This window comes from Polyodon spathula, chromosome 30, assembly GCF_017654505.1.
Source record: "Polyodon spathula isolate WHYD16114869_AA chromosome 30, ASM1765450v1, whole genome shotgun sequence".
In the NCBI taxonomy this organism is placed as follows: domain Eukaryota; kingdom Metazoa; phylum Chordata; class Actinopteri; order Acipenseriformes; family Polyodontidae; genus Polyodon; species Polyodon spathula.
This window is the reverse complement of record NC_054563.1, coordinates 594,651-614,629: the sequence shown is the minus strand read 5'-3', so window position 1 is coordinate 614,629 and position 19,979 is coordinate 594,651. Positions and strand designations below refer to the sequence as shown.

Genomic DNA, 19,979 nt, shown 5'->3' with positions numbered 1-19,979 from the left:
CCTGCTGCTTGTTACTGCAGGTTTTGCTAGTGCCATGGTCCAAGCACACATAGCAGAGGTGCTGCTCAGTGCTGGAATGAGCCTTGAAGCATCCCACTCTCTCCCTGGCACACACTCCAGACAGGATGTTTGTTGACAGGGGGGTTAAGTTCCCCAGTGATAGGGTTAGTGATCTCACTCTTGCAGGGATCCCATATATCTTTCATCACCTCCAGTACCACAAGCACGATCACAAGTGTGCCCACTGCAGACCTCTGGGCTATTGTCACCCCCACATCTGCCAGCAGGGGTCACTATCTGGGGGGGGTGGGGGGTCCACACTTTAAATTCAGTCTAGGTGAAATGGGGTTAGAAAAGGCACCGATAATGCATCTGTTGCACACACACACTCCCACATGCTATTAAGAGTGTTATTAAATGTCAGTCTCAAAATGTACAATATGTGTCTGGTACAGATTTAAATCAACGCATGCTGTCTTCATTTGACTGTGAGGTACAGGACGATGACGTTTATTAAGCAAACACATGATAAATCATCTTCAGGGGTTTATCGTACCTTGACAGCTGTCAGTGGGGAAAAAAATCTATATATCTAATAATAAATGGTCTGTTTTACTATGTACTGTTACTATGTTTGGATAAAGCTTTAAATAGGAAAACTGTCAGCATTTATGTAAATAGATTTTTTTTTATTTGGACCGCACATGGTAATTCCACTAGATTATTACTTCACTAATAAGCATGGTTTAAATTCAGGTAAGAGTAGTGATCGTCTCCTTGGCTCAGTAGTTTCACAAGAGTTAATAGCTGCTATTTGTAAAGTGTGGTGGCAAAAGCCTCAATTGACATCATTTCTCCTCCTGTAGCATCCGGCTGCTTCTGTCCAGGCACCATTATCTGTCTTTTGTTAACAACAAAGCTTTTAAGCCGTGCTGTGGCATGTTCGCTTTCTTGATCTTCAGACGGGTCTGAAGCTGGGGTCTTTTTTGTTTGTGTGAATTCTTTATTGTGCGTGGGGAGACACACGTTCACCTTTGTTCAGCATCGGAGTGACTGTGTGGTCAGCTCACAGCAAATACATCAGCGGTACCTCAAACCGGAGTCCTTATCCTTTTGCTTCACCTTTTGACTTTACAGCCCCTCCACCCTCCCCCGAACTTGGCTAAAGGGCGTCTCGCAGGAAACCTGCTGCTTGCATTCTTCTGAACAGCATCAGATGCCTGCCTAACATTCTTCATTAGACTAACTGCACACTTACCCACTGTGCAAGGTGAGAGTTCAGAAAGGTGCAAGGTTAAGTTCAGACAAAGGCAAACATGCATCTTGACTTCGTAGATAATAAGTAAGGGAGTCCGGTTTTCACCTGTTTGGGTGCCGCTGCTATTTCCAGGTTTGAGGAAGGAAGCAGAGTGGAGGGGGAAAACACTAGAACATGAATCCCAGTGTTTCTGGCTCAGATGACCATGGATTCAATTATTTATTTATTTATTTGTTTATTTATATAATTTAAGAACACAAGAATAGCCTGGAAAAAAATTGCACTAGAGAAATCTGAAAAAAAAAAGATTTGAACAGTAAGGCATGCTTCATGCTGCTTTGCAGTCGTTTTAATTGTATGTTCCGCCAGAACTTTAAATGCAACGACCAGCAGTACAAAAACTTATTCAAGTTACTTGTTCTCAATTTTAGGGGGAAAAAAATTACAGAATTGAACCAGATCCTTAGCAAATGTCTGCCTTAAATGCTCCACACAAGTGTCTGTGTTTGTGATTAATGAAATGAAAATGAATGAAGACAGGTGGGTTGCTTTGTTTTTTAGGGTGGTGGAGTGCATTACAGTTATTAAACTTGATTGAAATCTATATGCCTGAGGTCATTTTTGAGTGTAGAAGACAGTAAAGCAGATCTTGCTATAAGTAGCATTTCCTCCTCCTAATGTTTTACACCCTTATCCATCTTCTTCTTTTTGCTGCTTTTACTAAATGCTGTGCTTTGCAACTCGAGTGAAGCGTGGCCCTTGACCCTGGGCAAGGCATTTGACATGGCTGCTTCCTAATGGCTTTCTGTAATAGAAGGCAGGTATGGAATAAAAAAAAACACAACCTGGAGAGGCTTTGCCAGGGATTGTATTGGTATGTTTAAGCTTGTTTTATTTTAATCTTTGTATTCTTGATATATATATATATATATATATATATATATATATATATATATATATATATATATATATATATATATATATATATATATATATATATATATATAATATATATATAATATTGTATTTCTCCATCATTTCCCCCAGTCTCCCAGTCACCTCTGTTTCATCTAATAATATCTCATTGACCATTTGACTTCACATTTTCAATGTTGTTCTTGTTATACATGTGACTTTTTGGTTTCTAGATGACAAAAGCCTGGTTTCATAGTCTGTACAAGGCTTGTGTTCATATTGTTTTATTTATTTATTTATTTATTTTTTACATGTCCATTTGACTTCATGTTTTAATTGTTAATTCCATCATTGGCTTTACATTATCCTGTCCCAGTATTGCAGTGTGCAGCGTTTGATCTCTTCCCATGCGAGTGCTCACGCTGCTGCCCCAGTATTGCAGTGTGCAGCGTTTGATCTCTTCCCATGCGAGTGCTCACGCTGCTGTCCCAGTATTGCAGTGTGCAGCGTTTGATCTCTTCCCATGCGAGTGCTCACACTGCTGCCCCAGTATTGCAGTGTGCAGCGTTTGATCTCTTCCCATGCGAGTGCTCACGCTGCTGTCCCAGTATTGCAGTGTGCAGCGTTTGATCTCTTCCCATGCGAGTGCTCACGCTGCTGTCCCAGTATTGCAGTGTGCAGCGTTTGATCTCTTCCCATGTGAGTGCTCGGCTCACATTCTCAGGGTTTAATCCCTGCACTGATCGGCTTCCTTTGTACAATGCGTACAGATGGACTTGGTGGCAGAGCGGTTTGTTATAAAGCAGCGTTGAATTTCTTTCCACCTACATCATCCGTCATAAAGCACACCCATTCAGTACCACCTCAAGCTCCTTTTAAATGTTGTTTACATAGCTTAAGGATTTACTGAAAGTATTACGGACAAATTTCTTACAAGCTGAGGTAATGTCGGTTTTGCACCTGTTTTGCCTTTAGCTGAAGGGGGGAAGACAAAGGAAAGAAATGTCTACTTAATACGTATTAAAACAATTATAATAATTAGGAAAGTCTTAATTGTATTTGTGTAGAGAAAAAAATTAGTGTAGTAAGAACCATTTTCCAAACCAGACTTGAGAGTGGTGGATTAAGTGTTGCTTCATCAGATTGAAATGAACCAATGTTTTTTTAAGTTCTTGAGTATTTTGTCTAGCGCTAAATAAACGTGTTATCACATCTGTTGAATGTTCTTTCAATTTATTCAGGTTATCAACAAATTCATTCCCCACACAGCTGCCTTTATTGTTTTTATTTTACAAACAGGGGTTCCCAAACTGTGAAACCCTTTGAACAACAACCACTCAATTCCTCTTGTACCTTAAGACAGGGATTCATATATATATATATATATATATATATATATATAGTTTACGTTTATTTACAGTGTTACATGTATTAAGGTTTTTAAGTTGTAATTTCTCTTCATAGTGCCTAATGCAGTTGAACAGATTAAAAAAAAAAAAAGTCGGATTTATTATTATTCTCTTTTGCGGTTATTTTATTGTAGTATTAGTAATTGCCCCGACCACTGTGCAGTTTCCTAGCTACTGTCCTGCATACCAGATTCTTACCCTGATCTGAACCAACACATTAATAATCAGGCAGAGAAACGCACACTATTTTAATTTGAGAAATGCTAATTTAATATGAGATTAAACACTGCAAGTATGAGCTGTACTGCCACTGAATTTGTTGGGTTTCTTTTTTGGCATTTCAAAATGTAGCTCTGTTTAGGATGTGTGTAGTTGTGTACAGTATGAACTATCTAGGGCTTCACACTGGATATACAGTATACTGTAAGATGAAACTACAGATGCATGCATACCTTGCACACATTTGTCATTGAAGGTTCTTTCTGTAGTTCTAAATTTAGCACTGTTGAGTGCTTTGTAGTTAAAGGAAGAAATTATTTTAAACGTGTTGAAACCTGTAGGCTGTAATATAGCTTTCCTACCAGGGAAGGGCCTGTAGTAATTAAGTGTTGCTGCTTCACTTGAGCAAGTAAATTCACAACAGCAGTTCACACCGCTTGCTTTTACATCCCCACGCAGTCTGCACAGCCAACCCTCTGTTAATCATTTATGAAATATGACATTTGGAAACTGACTGAGAAATGATCATGTTATCTTATTACCGTGTTTATCAGCAGCTTGGAATGCCTAGACCCCAAGCTTTTAAGAGATTGTGTGCTATTCTCATAGCAGCGAGGAATTCTCTACTGTACCTTGCTCCAGTATTGTAAATTCTTTCGTCCTGAGAGACAAATAAACGCTGATGCCAATTTAGTTAACCCTTTAAAACTAAATGGATTTATAGTTTGCTTGATTCTGATAAGGGGTTGTTATTGTAAAGGTATAGTTTGATGCACACTGGGAGGGGGGGAGGGGGGGGGGACCAGCATACATTTTTCTAAATGCAGTGAGCTGTCAGTCATTGGCGAGGGCTCTCTTTGTAGTTCCTGTATGGTATGTGGAGATTTCCAGAAAACAAGACTGCTGTGATAGTTGTGTCTAAGTAACTGCTTCGTAATGGCTCGTTAATGCCTGTCTTACTTTTGTGGAGCCTAAAAGTACGGCTGCATTATTTTAAGCTTCACAATTCACAAAGAAAAACATTCCAGGATCGTGTTGAATTATTGTTTTTCCATTGAAACAGGCCAGTGCTTGCAGGAACATTCTGTCAGTATTGAGAGTTTCAAATCTGTACAGTAGCGCAAATCAAGTGTTTAAAAGTGTAGACATCTGTAATGAAGATATTATTTATTTATTTTTGTTTAAACTGTATACCGGTAGCTTTGCATGTATTGCCCTTTTATATTGTGTAATTCAAAGACAGTCAATATGCACAGCTCGCTGCTAAAACTAACCGAGAATAATCTGGATACGACAGCAGTGTAAACAGAGAATTGCAGTATTGGTACATTTGCTGAAAGGTAAAAACACACAAAAAAAAAAAAAACAATCGCATTTTAAAAGGAGCTGTGTTTTATGGAAGTGATTAGAACTACTGCAGTGTGTTTTATTGCATGCAAATTGAATGTGCGTGCTGTTCAGAGCACTCAGGGTGTTTTATTACAGGGAGATTGGACTCAAGGTGCTAAGTGCTTCTTATACTAGAGAACGCCTTTGACTGGGACTCTTCATTGGAGCCCCATCAACCCTGCTGATTATACTACGTTCAGTAAGAGACGTTTCTGACTGACTGAGCCCACACCTCCCTTCATTGGTTCAGCTGCTGCTCGGGAGTAAAGAACTCATTTAAAATGAGGGGCTAGACAGACTGGGATATTCAGTAGCAGGATACCAACAGTATCAATATAGGGATGGAAATAAAAGACTCCTTTTGCTTAGCAGTTCGATCCATTCCTGGTTTTACTGTGAATAAGACACAGCTTGTTACCTATACTCTGCGGCTAGTCAAGCTCATAATAAAACCTGGCATGGGTGAAACTGCTATGAAACAGGAGTCATAGTGCCATCCCTGCAATATACCGCAGCCTGGCAATGCTAAGTATTGTGTAAGTAACACAGCCACCACCACTTGCATTCTGCAGCTCGTCTTTCTTTTACATCTGTATGTCAAGACCCCCCCATACTGTACAGGGGTTGTAAACGCAGGTCTTTTAGCACGGCTTGGGAGGTGGATGATCAGGATTGTTGGGTGTGCCTGTTTAGATTATTTTCCCCAGAACGATCGGATCCTATTTTGTCAGTGCATTGTTTATTTCTTCATTTGTACAGGGAATCCCACTTTCCGTGCATCAAAAAAGGGGTGAATCTGTAATAGTGATAAAGGCAGTTGTAACTCTGTATTGCTGGGTCACATGTGCCTTAACGTAATCATGTTTTATAGCAGCAATAAAGCACTGAATTTTGTGTGAGGTGTGAACGCAGTTCAGCAGATTTCTACTCTGTTGCTGTGCCATATACATCAGCAGGGTGTAAAACTATACAGTGTACACCAAGTAACTGCTTACTCTCCGCCTTGGGAATCCCAGAAGCCAAAGGCACTGTACTTATTTTATGTTCTGCAATTGAAATACTACAGTAAAACAGAACTGGGGCATTCCTAGTTGCCCATTCCAAGTTTATGGAGAACAGGTCTAAAACCATTGAACCAGAAAGCACACAAGTTACTGAGCCTATCAGAGTCAGGGGGCACATGGAGGCACTCTTGCCTGTCTGTCACAGTTACATTTGTACATACTTGTTTTGTCAATTGTGGTGAAACTTGGCAGAGACATTCTTTAGCACATGTGATTTGAGAGTATCAGAATGTGAGGGAATATGTTAGTATGTCACATGTATGTAATGGTGACTGTGGGTCCTGACTTACCTTTTCATGACACTGAAAGCTCTTCTAAAACACTTTTAAGAGTTGAACATGTCGTACGAATGCATAGCGCTCTCTACACTGTGCAGCATGCGTCTGTCTTCCAGAGATCCCAGGTTTCTGCGTACCTCTGACCGGGGGCTTATTAGTAAACTGTGTTCCTTGGCAGTGGGCCCCAACTTGTGCTTCCAGTGGCCGCAGTACCATTCAGTCCCAGCTAGTTTAATCAGCTCAGTGTGTGTGCCAGGCTGTCTTTCAGAGGGGTTGCCTGTGCTTAAGTAACCACTCTAATGCCCTGCACACCGCGATAGCTGAAGAATTAGCTTTGTACTCGGCAGGTTACAGTCTGCAAGGAGCTGAGCGGTTAGAAAATATTATTGCAAAGCAGATTAGAATAAATTCTAGGCTTTTTTTTTTTTTTCTTCCTGGCACTGGGCATTGATTGGAAGTGACCGCATCATACTGGCATAACAAATTGGTGTTTGCAAAGAAAGAAGAATACTGTACATTATGGTCCATTTATGTTTCATGTTGTACTGTATAAATCGTGACATCTCTGAGCAAATGGTTATAGACTGGAATAAAGGCTTTCCAGTGTGCCCCAGTGTTTTGAATGTGATAATCACAGTAGTCAGACTGAGCAAGGAAGTTGTTGTTTACACTTGCACTGTTCCTCAGCGCCGACGGGTATTCGTAACGTGCCTGGTACAGTAGTGGGTGGGGCTAAAACAGAACTGCCGCGAATAACACATTTCTCACACAGTCACTCCAAACCAGGTTCTGTTGTCTTCGACATGCACTACCTGTTACAGTATCCAGCGTTACGAGGGAGCGATTCCACTGAAGCATTCAGCATTGAGATCTGGAGACATCGGCTGTAATCGTCTAGCCTTCTAAATGTATGGCATTATTCCGGACTTTGTGATGTCACCCCATTGACCCTTTCTGATTTTCCCACGTACAGCAGATTACATTATATATTCTCAGATGGTGCCTAGACATCTGTGATTGAGCTGGGCTGTATGAAAAAAAAAGGTCTTATGGAAACATTATTATGAAGTCCTTTTGTTCAGGGTGTACCTGTGTCATCAGCGCCAGTTGCATTAAGCGTGATAGCGTAATCTAATTCTTGCCTGGTTTATTTAACTGTAGCAGTTAGAGAATCTATTTTTTTTTTACAGGAAAGTGAACTTTCCTTTACCTCCTTGTTGATGCACATTCCAGATGTTTGCTTGAGAGGTATTACTGAGATCACATTTTGAAGGGTTATGTTGAAAAGCTAACGGTTACCACAGATGGAAATGCTTGCTTCCTTGCTTGCTCTGCAGCCCTTTTGAAAACACATTGTTTTAATGCAGATTTCAGGGGGAAATACTTTTGAAGAATGAGGTGCTTTACAATACAGGAACCTTGTTTAATAGATTGGTTTGCAGTAGGCGTTAGCTGCAGTTCTGTATCTCGGCTCCAGTTATGTCACAGCCAGCTCCCAAATTAAATCAACACAGTAATCTAGCTGACTATACCGTAGACAGGGAGACACAATTTCATGTCCATAATAGAAATCCTAAAAAAAGGAATAGCTTAACAACAATTTTTTTTTTTTTTTTTTTTTTTTTTTTTTTTTGGGCGGTTCTGTATGTAGGTTATTTTAGAGCTGGGTTTGCAGTCTTCCGCCCTTCACATTGTGTTGTAGGGAATTCGAATGGAAAGCCAGGCGAGGATGCTAATTTGTAGAAGGACTACACCTATCCCGGCTGTCTACATTCGAGCAGCTGTTCTAATTGTGTGTGTCCGTGCATCTGGCTGTCTCTGTGGAGCGTGCACAGGGCAGTAGACTGTGTGAATGTCAGTGCTGATCTGATATCTTGCTGTAGCACAGCTGCTTGCCCAAGGCAGGGTGTTCCAGTTGGGCAAAGACCTTCCCCGTCAAACCAAGTCTGACCGTGGAGTAGACAAATTTCTTATTATACATTTTCACTTGCAGTGCTGGCCCAGTTGCACCTGTGTCTAGCAGCTGAATGTCTGTTAAATGAGCATGCCATGGTTTTCCTTGATCTGACCCAGTTACCCCAGACTGCCTCCCTTATTTCTGCGTTGTACTGTATTTTGAGGTATGTCGGGAGGAACCGGGCGGAGTAAAGGATCGGCAAACAAAACGAGCGTGTTCAGTGAGTTCACAGTGGTGTGATTTCAATGATGTTGAACCCCTAGCAGGATGTCGTTGTTGCTGTCTTTCTGTAACTGTTGATTTGCACCTGTGTGTTTTTGTTTCTGGTTCTGTTCTCATGATTTTTCACTGCTGTTTGCACAGAGCGCAGGGGAGGAGGGGATCTCTCCCAGGAAGCTTCGTTTCCAGCAGTTTGCCACCATGGAGTATGAAGGGGAGTCCTACATGACACCGAGGGATTTCCTCTACTCCATCATGCTGGAGAACCTGGACCGTAAGTGAACCTTCACACCTGGGAGTCTTGCTCACACCCCCTCCCTCAACATGTCTTACAAGCTGAACTTCACTTAACAAGTGCTGTCTTTAGATTGAAGGCTGATCTTGACAAATAACATATGACTAGATAAATGTTCTTCATAGAAAGCAATTACAGGGATGGAAATAAGATTCCTATTGCATAGCACCCATTCCAGGTTTTATTTAGAGCCTGATTAACCACAGTGTATAGGTAACAAGCTCAGGTATCTCTTGTTAAACTCACAGCGAAACCAGGAATGGATCAAACTTCTTTGATGTTTTGATCAATCAACTTATTTGATCCCTGATTTTATGTAAAGCTCATGTTCTACCAGCTTCCCCATATTAATAAAGCTGGCTGGGAAATATGGGTATCTTCTGGGAATTTTCTTAAATAGCACAGTCCTGCATGGGAATGTGTGCATGGTCATTGTACTGGGTAATGTTTGTATACGCCTGTGAGTGTTCACCTTGTTATCCTAGGAATACACTGACACGTGTTTTTGAACCCAGTTCTAGTCCGGTCACTGACTGCAAGACGTCGCTGTGTTGCTTTTATAATAATGCTTGTTTTGCAGCTATTACTCAGTTGTGATGACATCACAGTAGTCTGAATCGCTGCTCAATAACTGTCCTGACCATGTTGTTATTAGTTAGTAATGAAATCGTTTTACAGTAAATTCAAAGAGTGGCATGCCAGTTTACTGTAACACACATTTCACAAAGCAGTTTAACTGCTCCTCCGAGTAAACAAATCTGCATTTAAATGTGCTTCTCTTTCTTTAGGGCCAGGGTGGTTTGGAGGTTCAGTTATTTCCGAGTTGTAGTAAAAGTTAATGGAAGCACTTCAGTGCCAAACGTACAGGAGGTCTTCCGATCAGCATTGTCACTTCCGATCTTTTCTTCGTTTTCACTTTGATTTCTTGCAGCTGTGCTGGTTTTGCTAAATTTCACAGAAGCACCAAAATTATAATTTTGAATAGATCTTGACAAGGGAATTATTCATTTATTTATAATCCTGGGCTGGTAATGGAACGTGAAACAAGCAATGTGATTGGTCGAGCAAGGTTCCAGCTGTCCGTCTGTTAGATGAATATGGACAGTTGGAGCCTTGTCACATATTTGAAATCACTACGCTGCCTCACAGAATTTAAAGTATCGGTAGCCATCTTGTTTACAGTTACAGATGTACAGCTGTAACTTTGAAACTTAGTGACCAAAAGTTAGTAGACATGCCGATTTCGCATTAAGAACAATTAAATGAACTGGTGGTTGGGGGGGAAAAAAACAAAAAACAAAAAAATCCTGCCTGTATACTCACTCACCCTGACTTTGTCACTTCAAATAACGCAACAGAAAAACTCAAAAAGCCACTTGTGCACATTATCCAGCCCTCGCCCCCTGTCTGTTCTTCTCAAACAGTGTCTGCACTGACAGGAGAAAAGCAGTGCCATCTCCACTCCACTTTTCAGTGGCAGTGTACACAATACTAAGATGTCCTTTCTTTTGCATGTTTCAATTAAATGAATTTACTCAAATCACTTTTTTGCCCTGAATGTGATTTATGCTTTTTTTTTTTCTTCAGATCCACTGTTTTACCTGGATTATAAATGCAATAAACCCTTCGGGGTATCTGTATACATTGAATATAGAGACTTATAGGGGGTTAGAAGCACTCCACTTACAACACCCCGAGGCGTCTGTATATTTGACGTACACGGACTCCCTGTCGGGCTTCACTGCACACACACACAGTAGACAGGGAAACATGCCTGTTAAGGGACTAACAAGGTGTGGCCTTACTGTTGAAGGTACATAGAATTTCTTGTAATGCATGTGGCCCTGTCGTCTACTCTGGACACAAACAGCAATATCTACTCGAGCCCCCTACTAGATCAAGGTGTGTCGAGTGTATTTGTTCCAGTAGTTTGAAGCAGCAGATCAGTGATTCCGAGGGACAGGGCCTTCATGCTGTAGGTCATAACCGCTCACTGGTCCAGACAGAGCCTGTTAAAAGTCTTCGTTGATGTGGATTGGTGAATTCCAAGCCCCTTTACATGTAGTGGTAGGACAGGGTTAATGAAATCTCAAAATGAACAGCGTGGTTGAGTGTGAGGTTTTTTGCTGCTGTTACATTTCCATAAAAAGAAAATGAAGCGGGCCGCGTTTGAAAGTCGGAAGTCTGTCGGACATGCTGGGGATTCTTTCATTCTCTCACAATGTACAGCACTCTGTGCCCTGCCCACGAACAAATTTAGAGAATGTTGTGGGTTTTTTTTTTTTTTTCTCTGTCTTAAGCCTAGTATTTCCTATTGCAAAACCATCATTATTACAGAGCTAGCGTGCCTTACCAACAAGCACCCTCCTTCCAAAATGTTTTGCCTGGGATACATGACGGTTTCATAGTATATTATGTAACTACTAGTAAATAACACCTATATTTTAAGCTTGTGTCTGTGGTTAAATGACATCATACTAGTTTAGAATGCACCGCCTAACACCCACGCCTTATTATGTAGTGAACAGAGTTTATAAAGTGCACGGAGAAGCCACGATGTATGACTAATGCTCATCAAGTTCAGTTTAGTGCAGATACATTTCAGCACGCATTGGTTTAAATGGGAGTATGCCAGAAGGGTTGATGCAGGCCAGGTTGTGTGCTTCCACCCGCCACTGAAACAAAATGACATTTTAATTTTTTGTAAGGCGTCTGTTGCTTTTTTTCAGACTCTTTTTAGGGTTAGATTTTTGGTATTTAAATCAGGTATCATCAGCAACCAGGCCCTAGTGTTTCATTGCCTGAGTGCTCATCAAAATGTGTTTTTTGTTTGTTTTTTGTTTGTAATCAGAATAACATTTAAAACCTTGTTGTTGGAGCATCTGACTTCCGTTTTCAACATGCAAAGTTTATTTAATGGCATATTGTTTGTGATTTCCTAGTTGCCACATCAAAGTATTTTGCTAAGTGTTAGTGCGTGTTTGCACGCTTTGCTGTGCTGCCCTTTTGAAAATAAGATGTCAATCTTAGTGTTTGTTTATTTTTGCATTTGATGTTAGAACTGTATCTTATTTTGTTCTGGTTGATTTGTCTGACTGATGCAGAAATGTGTGTAACCTGTGTGTTGCTACACATGCAGTGCAGACCCCTTGGATATTATCAGTGTGTGCAGATAGCAGCACAGAGTACAGCATTCCCTAACCACTGCTTCTCTTATAACCCTTTAAGGTACACGGGACATGTGTGTCTCACAAATAACATGATGTTATTACGTTATCATATTTTCACATCGCTTTCTTATATTTGCAGTGAGGTGCACGAAACAGGGTGTACATTCTCCTGGCAGGTTGGTGATACTTCAGTCATCCTCCAAATGTATTCAATACCCTTTGTGTACCTCAGGGGGGTTAAAGATTAGAAACCCCAATTTTTTTTAAATATTGCACACTGAGGAAGGCCCTAGCCAAAACAGTTCCTCATACTTTTAAAGTTTATGGATAATAAATGGTCCCTTAAACTCTTCACTATGACAGAAGTGAATTGATCGTGTGCCGGAAGGTTTGTGACCTGTTCCAGCGGGGGTGCAATCTTGTGCATAGTGCCACTTGACTACAGGTACGGTTATAAATGTGTTGGATCACCGCATTCTCTGCTGATCACATCACACCTGTGAGGCTGTTTATTGCTCAGAAGATAGCTCTGAAAATATTTACAGCCATTTCGAGTAAACAGGGCCAGCTGATAAGAAACCAGGTTAGCTGTCTAACTCGGGTATGGGTCTAAGAGGGAGCATTGCAGTAAAAGTCCAGTGTGGGCACTGTGCTGTAGGCAGGCTTAGCCATTCCAGTGCCTTTCACAAGAGATCTGCATGTCATCATTTCACTGCCCCTCCTACAATGCAGTCCATTTAAAGAACACACAGTCCCCTTTTGTCATGTTCTAGCAATCGATTCAGAAGTGTTCGGAGAGCCGTTTAATTAATCAGGCTCGTTAGTCATCTAAAGACCTGTTCCGTGCCCAGTAGCTGCAGATCGCAAGGCATTTAAACCCAGTTATGCATCTTTAACATGCTGACGGTTGTTCAGAACCGACAGGCATTGTGATGGCATTACTGATAAATAGCAGCCACACTGCTGTGTTCAATGAGACTAACTGAAGGATACTTGTGGACTCTAATTAACTATGTTTTAGTCAGCATTAGCTTGGGGAAAGATCTGAAGAGATTTTTAATAGTGCTATTACTGTCTTGATTGTAGGCAGGCAGGAGCACACCGTGCTATTTGTTCATGAAATAGGACAAATTCAGTAATGTTACCTCTGTGCCATCAGACTTGCAGGTTAGCTTGCCATGTGTGACGAGGTGGGGTCAGATGTTCTAACCAGGTGATGGTGGTTACCTGGAACACTACCTCATAATATTTGCATTGTGATATTCTTTGTGCTTATCTGCAGTAAGTACACATTACTCACTTGTGCAGGAAGTGAGAAATGGTTTGGCCAACAAGCTTGAGGATAAAAGAGGTAGATATAGTTATTTATCTTCTGCAGCTCCCCTGTTAAAAGGTGAGCGGTTGATTTAACCACCCCTCCAGCGACCTGACCGTCCAGTACTGTGCAAGCAAGGCAACCTGTGTGGAGAACAGCTTTTTTACTATTTTGCCTAGAAATTGGTACCAAAAAAATGGCATCATCTGTTCAGTAGTGTCAGTGCGAGAGCATTGGCTTCTGAGATTGAAAGCAGTGTTGAAACAGAAGAGGTAGAAGCTTTTGACAGAGAGGAAAGGAGGGCAAGCTTTGATCGAGAAAGGTCAAAAATTCTTCACAAAGTAAATTGAGGGGGGTTAAGTACAACAAGCACCAGAAATATGCCCTAATTAGCTGCCTGGTCCAATTAGCCTTGGCTTTCCCACTCTTCTTTCTATCTGATAATCCCAACATGATGAATGCAGGTGTGAAGTGCAGACTTTTTCTGCAAGTTAAACAGTAATATTTAACTATTTAACCAGGTGTTTCCAATGAGCTGCTAAGATAGTAATGTACACGTTATAAAAAGGGCTGTATTTTTAACACACAAAGTTACTCAGTCTCTGTATGTATTTGGCAAACAAACATTGCATAGTTAAATTAGAGCATTCCCAATCCCAACACGATGCAGTGTGATTTACAGCCAGGTTAATTTAGTTCTGTGAATGGTGGTTAGTGCTAATGAGAAGCGTATCTGCTTGGATCACATATCCTGCTGCACGCTGAGTCGTGTAAGCAGTAGGAAGCTAGCTGTTAATGGCTGTGCGAGAACTGGGATAACAGTGTGCTTGAGATAAGACCGCATTGCCCAGCTGCAAATAATAAGGTAACGCGGGTGATCTGATCCGTGTAATTGCTGAGTATACTGTAACAAACTGTGCAAGCCAAGAAAAGAATGAGTGGGCCAGACCATCACATTAATTCCAGAGCTCTCTGGGCTGTTTTAACAGAGAGATTCGCAAGCTTGATTTTCCACAGTCGCCTCCCGCTGGAAGCAGGCCACCCAAATCCTATGCAGCGGTCGAGCTGCAGTTACTGATCCAGCTGAGCGGTGTGTTAAATACATGCATTTAAAATCATTTTAGCAGGTACTGGAAGACCTCTGGGAGGACAAACGTCTGCAGAAGGGACCTGCGGTGCACATTTTTGCATGTTATATATAGGTTGTGTGTTTATGTACTATGTTAACGTGCTTTTTACAGGGTAGTATACATAGGGTGTGTGTTATACTGTACAAAAAATTTAACCCAAGAAGTCATGTGCAATATATGCAGTGTGTGCATTCAGCACCTCACCTGGTCTGCGTGACAGTTCAGTGAAGGGGCTAGTGAGGTAGACACTTGCTCATGTAACTCTAAATGTCCTCGTCCAGACCACTGATACCGTCAGATACAATGCAGATGTTTAAGTTTAACCCCGAGTATTTAGATGAAAGCAAGTGGTATCCAAAATAAACAGCCTACGATTCTACAGATTCAGCTCCTCTTGTGCTGGCTTGTGAAACGAAGCTCTGTTTAGAGAGAACACCAAAAATCAAGTGGATTGGCTGAGTGATGCTGTACACCTATTATCCTATTCAGAATCTGTGAAAAAAAAGAGAAAGAATAATGCAGAAGGCAGATGGGGTAAGCGAACAGCGGTGTGTAAATATACAGCTGGCTTTTACCAAGTTTGCTGGTAGGAGCCTAAACCCTTTAATAACTCAAGCATTATAGTCATTATGTACACAGATATTTAAGCACAGTCGCACCCTTGGTTTGTCTGCCAGGCATTTGCTTGGAAAGGAAAAGTGTTTGTCAGGAATGGAGAGTAAATTCAGGTGATGCAACTAGTTATTTCAGTGAAGTTCAAGCATGGGTCTGTTTAGGGTACAAATTCATCAAGACTAAGGGTGGCCGAGTTCAATGTGTGTGTGTGTTTTTTTTTTTTCTTTCTCTCCTACAGTATTAAGCCTTTTAATCGGATCATTTTTGCTTGAACAGCAACATGCATTTGAGACGTTTACCGGCCACCTGTAACAATCTGTTGACACGATTGTCTTGTCTGAACTCTGGTTCAAGACAGCTAAAATAGGAGTGTGGATGCTGAAAGAAGGGCTCCTAGTTCTCCCAACGATTCTTGGGAATAAAAAGTATTGCAAGTTCAAAATAAAAAAAATACACACACACACACACACACACACACACACATAAAGTTATGAACAGCATGTTGATCCAGTTAATCAGGATGGTTAGTTTTCAATGAGCAGAAAGCACAGCTGATGCCACCGGGGACCTCCTGCATATCTCGGCATGAATTGACTGCAGTTGCAAGTAAAATAAATAATCAGCAGCAAAGAACAAACTGCAAATTTTAAGCTATGAAAAAAAAAAAAGAAATGTTGTGTGACCTGCTTAGCAATTCATTGACTTCTTAATATGTTTATGCTTTAGATAATCATCTGTTTAAGGGAATCGACTTCCACAGAAGCGATTCCCAGCACCAGAACGCTCTGCTTTTCATGTGGTTTACTTCAAACTTGTACCCATGCAACCCAAAGCACAAACACCCATTCATTTCTGGTACGGACGCACTTTACAAGGAATTCTCAGAGCCACTGTGGCCTCTGATGGCTTGTGCAGTGATTGTGCTGCAGATTGCTACAGTTCTGTGTTACATGTACAATGAAAATAGAACGGCCTACAGCAGGATTTCCATCACCGAAAACACCTGAGAGAAGGTGAAGAAGAACTCCTGAACGCCCACTGAGCTTGTGCAATTTCGCTGTTTTTAGCAGCAGGCTGGTGCGATGGTAAAGTGCGAGGAGCCAGGAGCTCATGGGTTTGAATCCCAGCTCCAACGTTGCTGCTCTGTCTGACCTCAGCAAGCCACTCACACTTCCAGCTGTTCTGTCTAGGTATTAGATTTTCTACATTTAAACACATGAGCTGTTATAATAGTAGTAGTGGTAATGCCAGCCCAAAGTCATTTTAAAAGGGGGGAAGGGGTATATATTATGTGATTCAGGCAGCAGGAACTCCTCTTAAAACTGGTTCTGATTTCAAGGATGCATCTTCAAAGCTAACAAATTGTTATGTGAAGGGTTTCCGATATTTCCTTCCTTTTTTTTTTTGTTTGTTTCTTTTTTTCAGTCGATTAGGCTTATTGATTTATTATTTTTACTTCGTTTGCATGAACAGCGATTTTTTTTTTTTTCCTCTGGCATTCCTCAGTACTTTGTGTTTCAGAAAAGCATGGTTTTGGGTTTTTTTTTTTTTTTTACACAGATGATTAAATGATCAGATCTGACACTTGTACTTTTTGAGATTCACATGTTTATTTTGTTCATGTCTTGTGTTAGAAAGCTGCAATCAAGCCCCCCAGTCATTCCCTTGAAAGCCTTGGATAGAAGAGATAGCGATCAGGATTTGCAAAACTTGTGCACACATGTGTTAAACTTGCAGCTGTTTTATTTCTGTGTTTTCCCCTTGGAAACCACTGGAACAAAAGACTCCGTGCTCGCTAGAGATAAAAAAAAAAAAAAAAAGCACTGACAGATGAAAAAAAACAGGCATAGGTCAGACACTGAACATTTTAAACAGAGACGCTCTCAGACAAGGCAGGAGTGTCTTTTACACATCTCTCTACCAGTTTTACTAACTGCTAGTACAAGTGGACTTCATGCTGCTGGTATTTGTGGTTTGCTGGTAGTTCTGCCTCTCGTTTCCGTGGGGTGCTTAGAGGCATGTTGGAGCCGTTGAGAGTGGAAGGGAAGCAGTAACAGCAGAGCTCCCCACTCTGATTATTCTGGGTTTTGAGCCTCCTGAATAAGAAGTGAGTTGCCAAAGAGGCTGGATGACTGCAGAAAAAAAAAAAAAAAAGCGTGCGTGAAAGCATCTTCCGGCAGTCCTGACACCCTCTTCTGACACCGTTCAGTGTTCCTGTCATTCGGGAATAGAAGGGGTCTGGAAACACAGCTGCAACACATATTTAACATGCTTTCCTGTCACTCTGCATGGCATTGAAACACTATTCGAATGCCAGTTTATGAAGTTGTCATGGTGGGAGTGTGTGTGCGTGCATGCTCGTATATATAGATTTGACTTAGTGTTTTATTTATTGAATGTGACAGTCACTTTCTTTAGGATGTACCAAACAGTCTTTTTGATATCCAGTACCCCACAACTGATATAACTTTATTGTTATACACTTTATTCAGTCTAAATGTTAGACTTGTTTTTTCAACTCTTGTTCAGTGCTGTAACAAATGTATCCTATTTATAAATACTGCAGGAATCTCTCTCTCTGTAACACTGCCACTATATTGTATGACATTCACTGTAGTTTATCTCACACTGGGCTGTGCCAAGCATGCCAGGAATGCACCTATTTTCTGTGGGGTAAATTTCTCCTTAAATAACATTACATCGAAACCTACAGTACTCTATATAATTAAAACTGAAATAGAAATGGAGACGATCCGCACCTGCCCCCAGTTCACATTCCCATGGGAAAGCAGGGCGACAGCATTCTGGACTAGTCTTAGAGTTTTTTCTTGTGGTTTGAAGCAGTTTGTGTTCAGGGACTGGACCCAGGTCGGCCTGCACCGCTGCACACCTGTGTGGGGGTTAGTCAGGTCAGCTTGGCTTTTTAGAAAACACAGTGGTTGGTTTGAGTACAATATCCGTGGTCTGCTAGAGCCCAGTCTATTAAAGTGAGATTTTCATTATTGTTAGTTCTGTACACACAAATAAGCAAACAAAACTGCGTTTATAGTACAGAAGATGTACAGCACTACTGACGAGAAAGCAAGCTAGGGTTGGTATTGATCTGAAGCAGGAACGCAGGCTTGATGTGCTGCTGTAGTTACCAATCATTCGTATCTCTACCGCCCATGCATTAGGATTTTCTGGTTTCTCTTCTGTGTATACATTCGTAATTGGGGCTCACTCTGTACATAACAATACACTGCTACCACAAGGGGTTTGTCATTTTGCATTAGCAGAGACAGGAGAAGCATTCAGCAAAGCGTAGAAAGCACACACATTCGTTTCATCCAGATGCCAATGGGGCATAAAATGACAATGTGGTGGGCGGTGGTAGGAATAATCGTGTGCAATGTTAGCTTCCAGGAATTTCACCATCTTACTGGTGGCCCACTAAACGTTTTTAAAAAAACAATACATACATTCTGAGACAATTCAACTTTAATGCTGTTCTTTGTCAATATCCCCAACCTGTGATCTACAATGAGGTGAAATAAAGCTGAAAGGAAAGTATGAAATGGGTGTAATTAAAGAAGGTATGATAATAGCATCCTAATGTTTTTAATGAAGCCGTGCCTCGCTATCACAGTGGAAGATGCTAATAGAGTTGGGGAGTCTTGCACAGTAAATGCTTCAAGGAATTCTTTTAAACATTCCAGCACCTTTATAAATATTTCACTTGTGCTGTAATAAAAAACATATATTCGCAGAGCATAGCTCTAGTAGCTTTATATTTAGCACAGCACTCGGTGGGGTATGCCGCTTAAAATATCTGTTCATTACAGTGTATTTAACCCTAGTTAGTTTCATTTCCACTGGCCCTGCAGCACATACCTTATCTCGGCTGTGTATCCTTGACATGCCATTAGGCTCATTACACTCTGAATAACATTTTAGCAGCGATAACAAAGTGAGCCATTATGAGCTGAAATGTTAGGCTTGCAACTGCTTGAGCTGTCGCTGAAAAGCTGGAGGACTGTAGACTTGTGTGTGTGTGTGTGTGTGTGCGTGTGTGCGTGCCTGCCTGCATGAGTGTGTGTGTGTGCGCTCTCAGCTTGGCATGGCTTCAATGAAAGCTCCCTGTAATGCAAATCTTGCACTGCAGCTCAACAGCATTTACTGCAATGCCATTCCTTATGCAATGGTCATGTTGCTTTCTATGTGGGAGATATATATAGACACACACACACACACACACAGTTCTAAATTGGAGACAACACAATTTGGACAGAGGGTCAGACACAGCATGTCTAGGTAACTCATTGCATACCCTCACCACTCTCTGTGTGTTCAATTATTGGCATCCTTTTAATATACAAAGTTTTGAAATTAGTCGGCTACTAAGAACCAGATGAGTACTGATGGGCCGAAAGGCTGCCTCTGGTTAATAAATCTTTCGTTTTTTCAGTGACTGGCCCCTAATTATGTCATTAGCTGAGATGGATTAGTGAGCAGAAAATAGAAAGTCATCTGTTTACCTTGTTAATTACTGCACCAGTACTGTGCATTTATATGGAAGTGTCAGAGTCTGCCCCATCAGTACTGAAAACGGGTCTAATACTTCCAAGTGGAGCTGGGGCTGTGAACCCTAAATAGAGGCGCATGTGTTTGATTTGCATTCCTAGTCATGCTTCATTGTACTGCTGCAAGAGATGAAGCAGCACAAACTGTAGTAATTGTAAAAGTGTGTGCGTGTGCGTGTGCGTG

The 19,979-nt window shown here is 41.2% G+C and overlaps 1 protein-coding gene across 3 annotated transcripts in view; it reads left to right on the top strand.

The window, feature by feature from the left end:
- The window catches only part of micu2 (mitochondrial calcium uptake 2), an 86,800-nt gene that overhangs the window by 39,135 nt on the left and 27,686 nt on the right, over positions 1 to 19,979 (top strand). For all 3 annotated transcript variants that reach the window (XM_041233295.1, XM_041233293.1, XM_041233292.1), the window contains exon 2: positions 8,853 to 8,982. In XM_041233295.1, the coding sequence (XP_041089229.1) occupies positions 8,853 to 8,982 (130 nt within the window). The remainder of the gene's footprint in view (positions 1 to 8,852; positions 8,983 to 19,979) is intronic.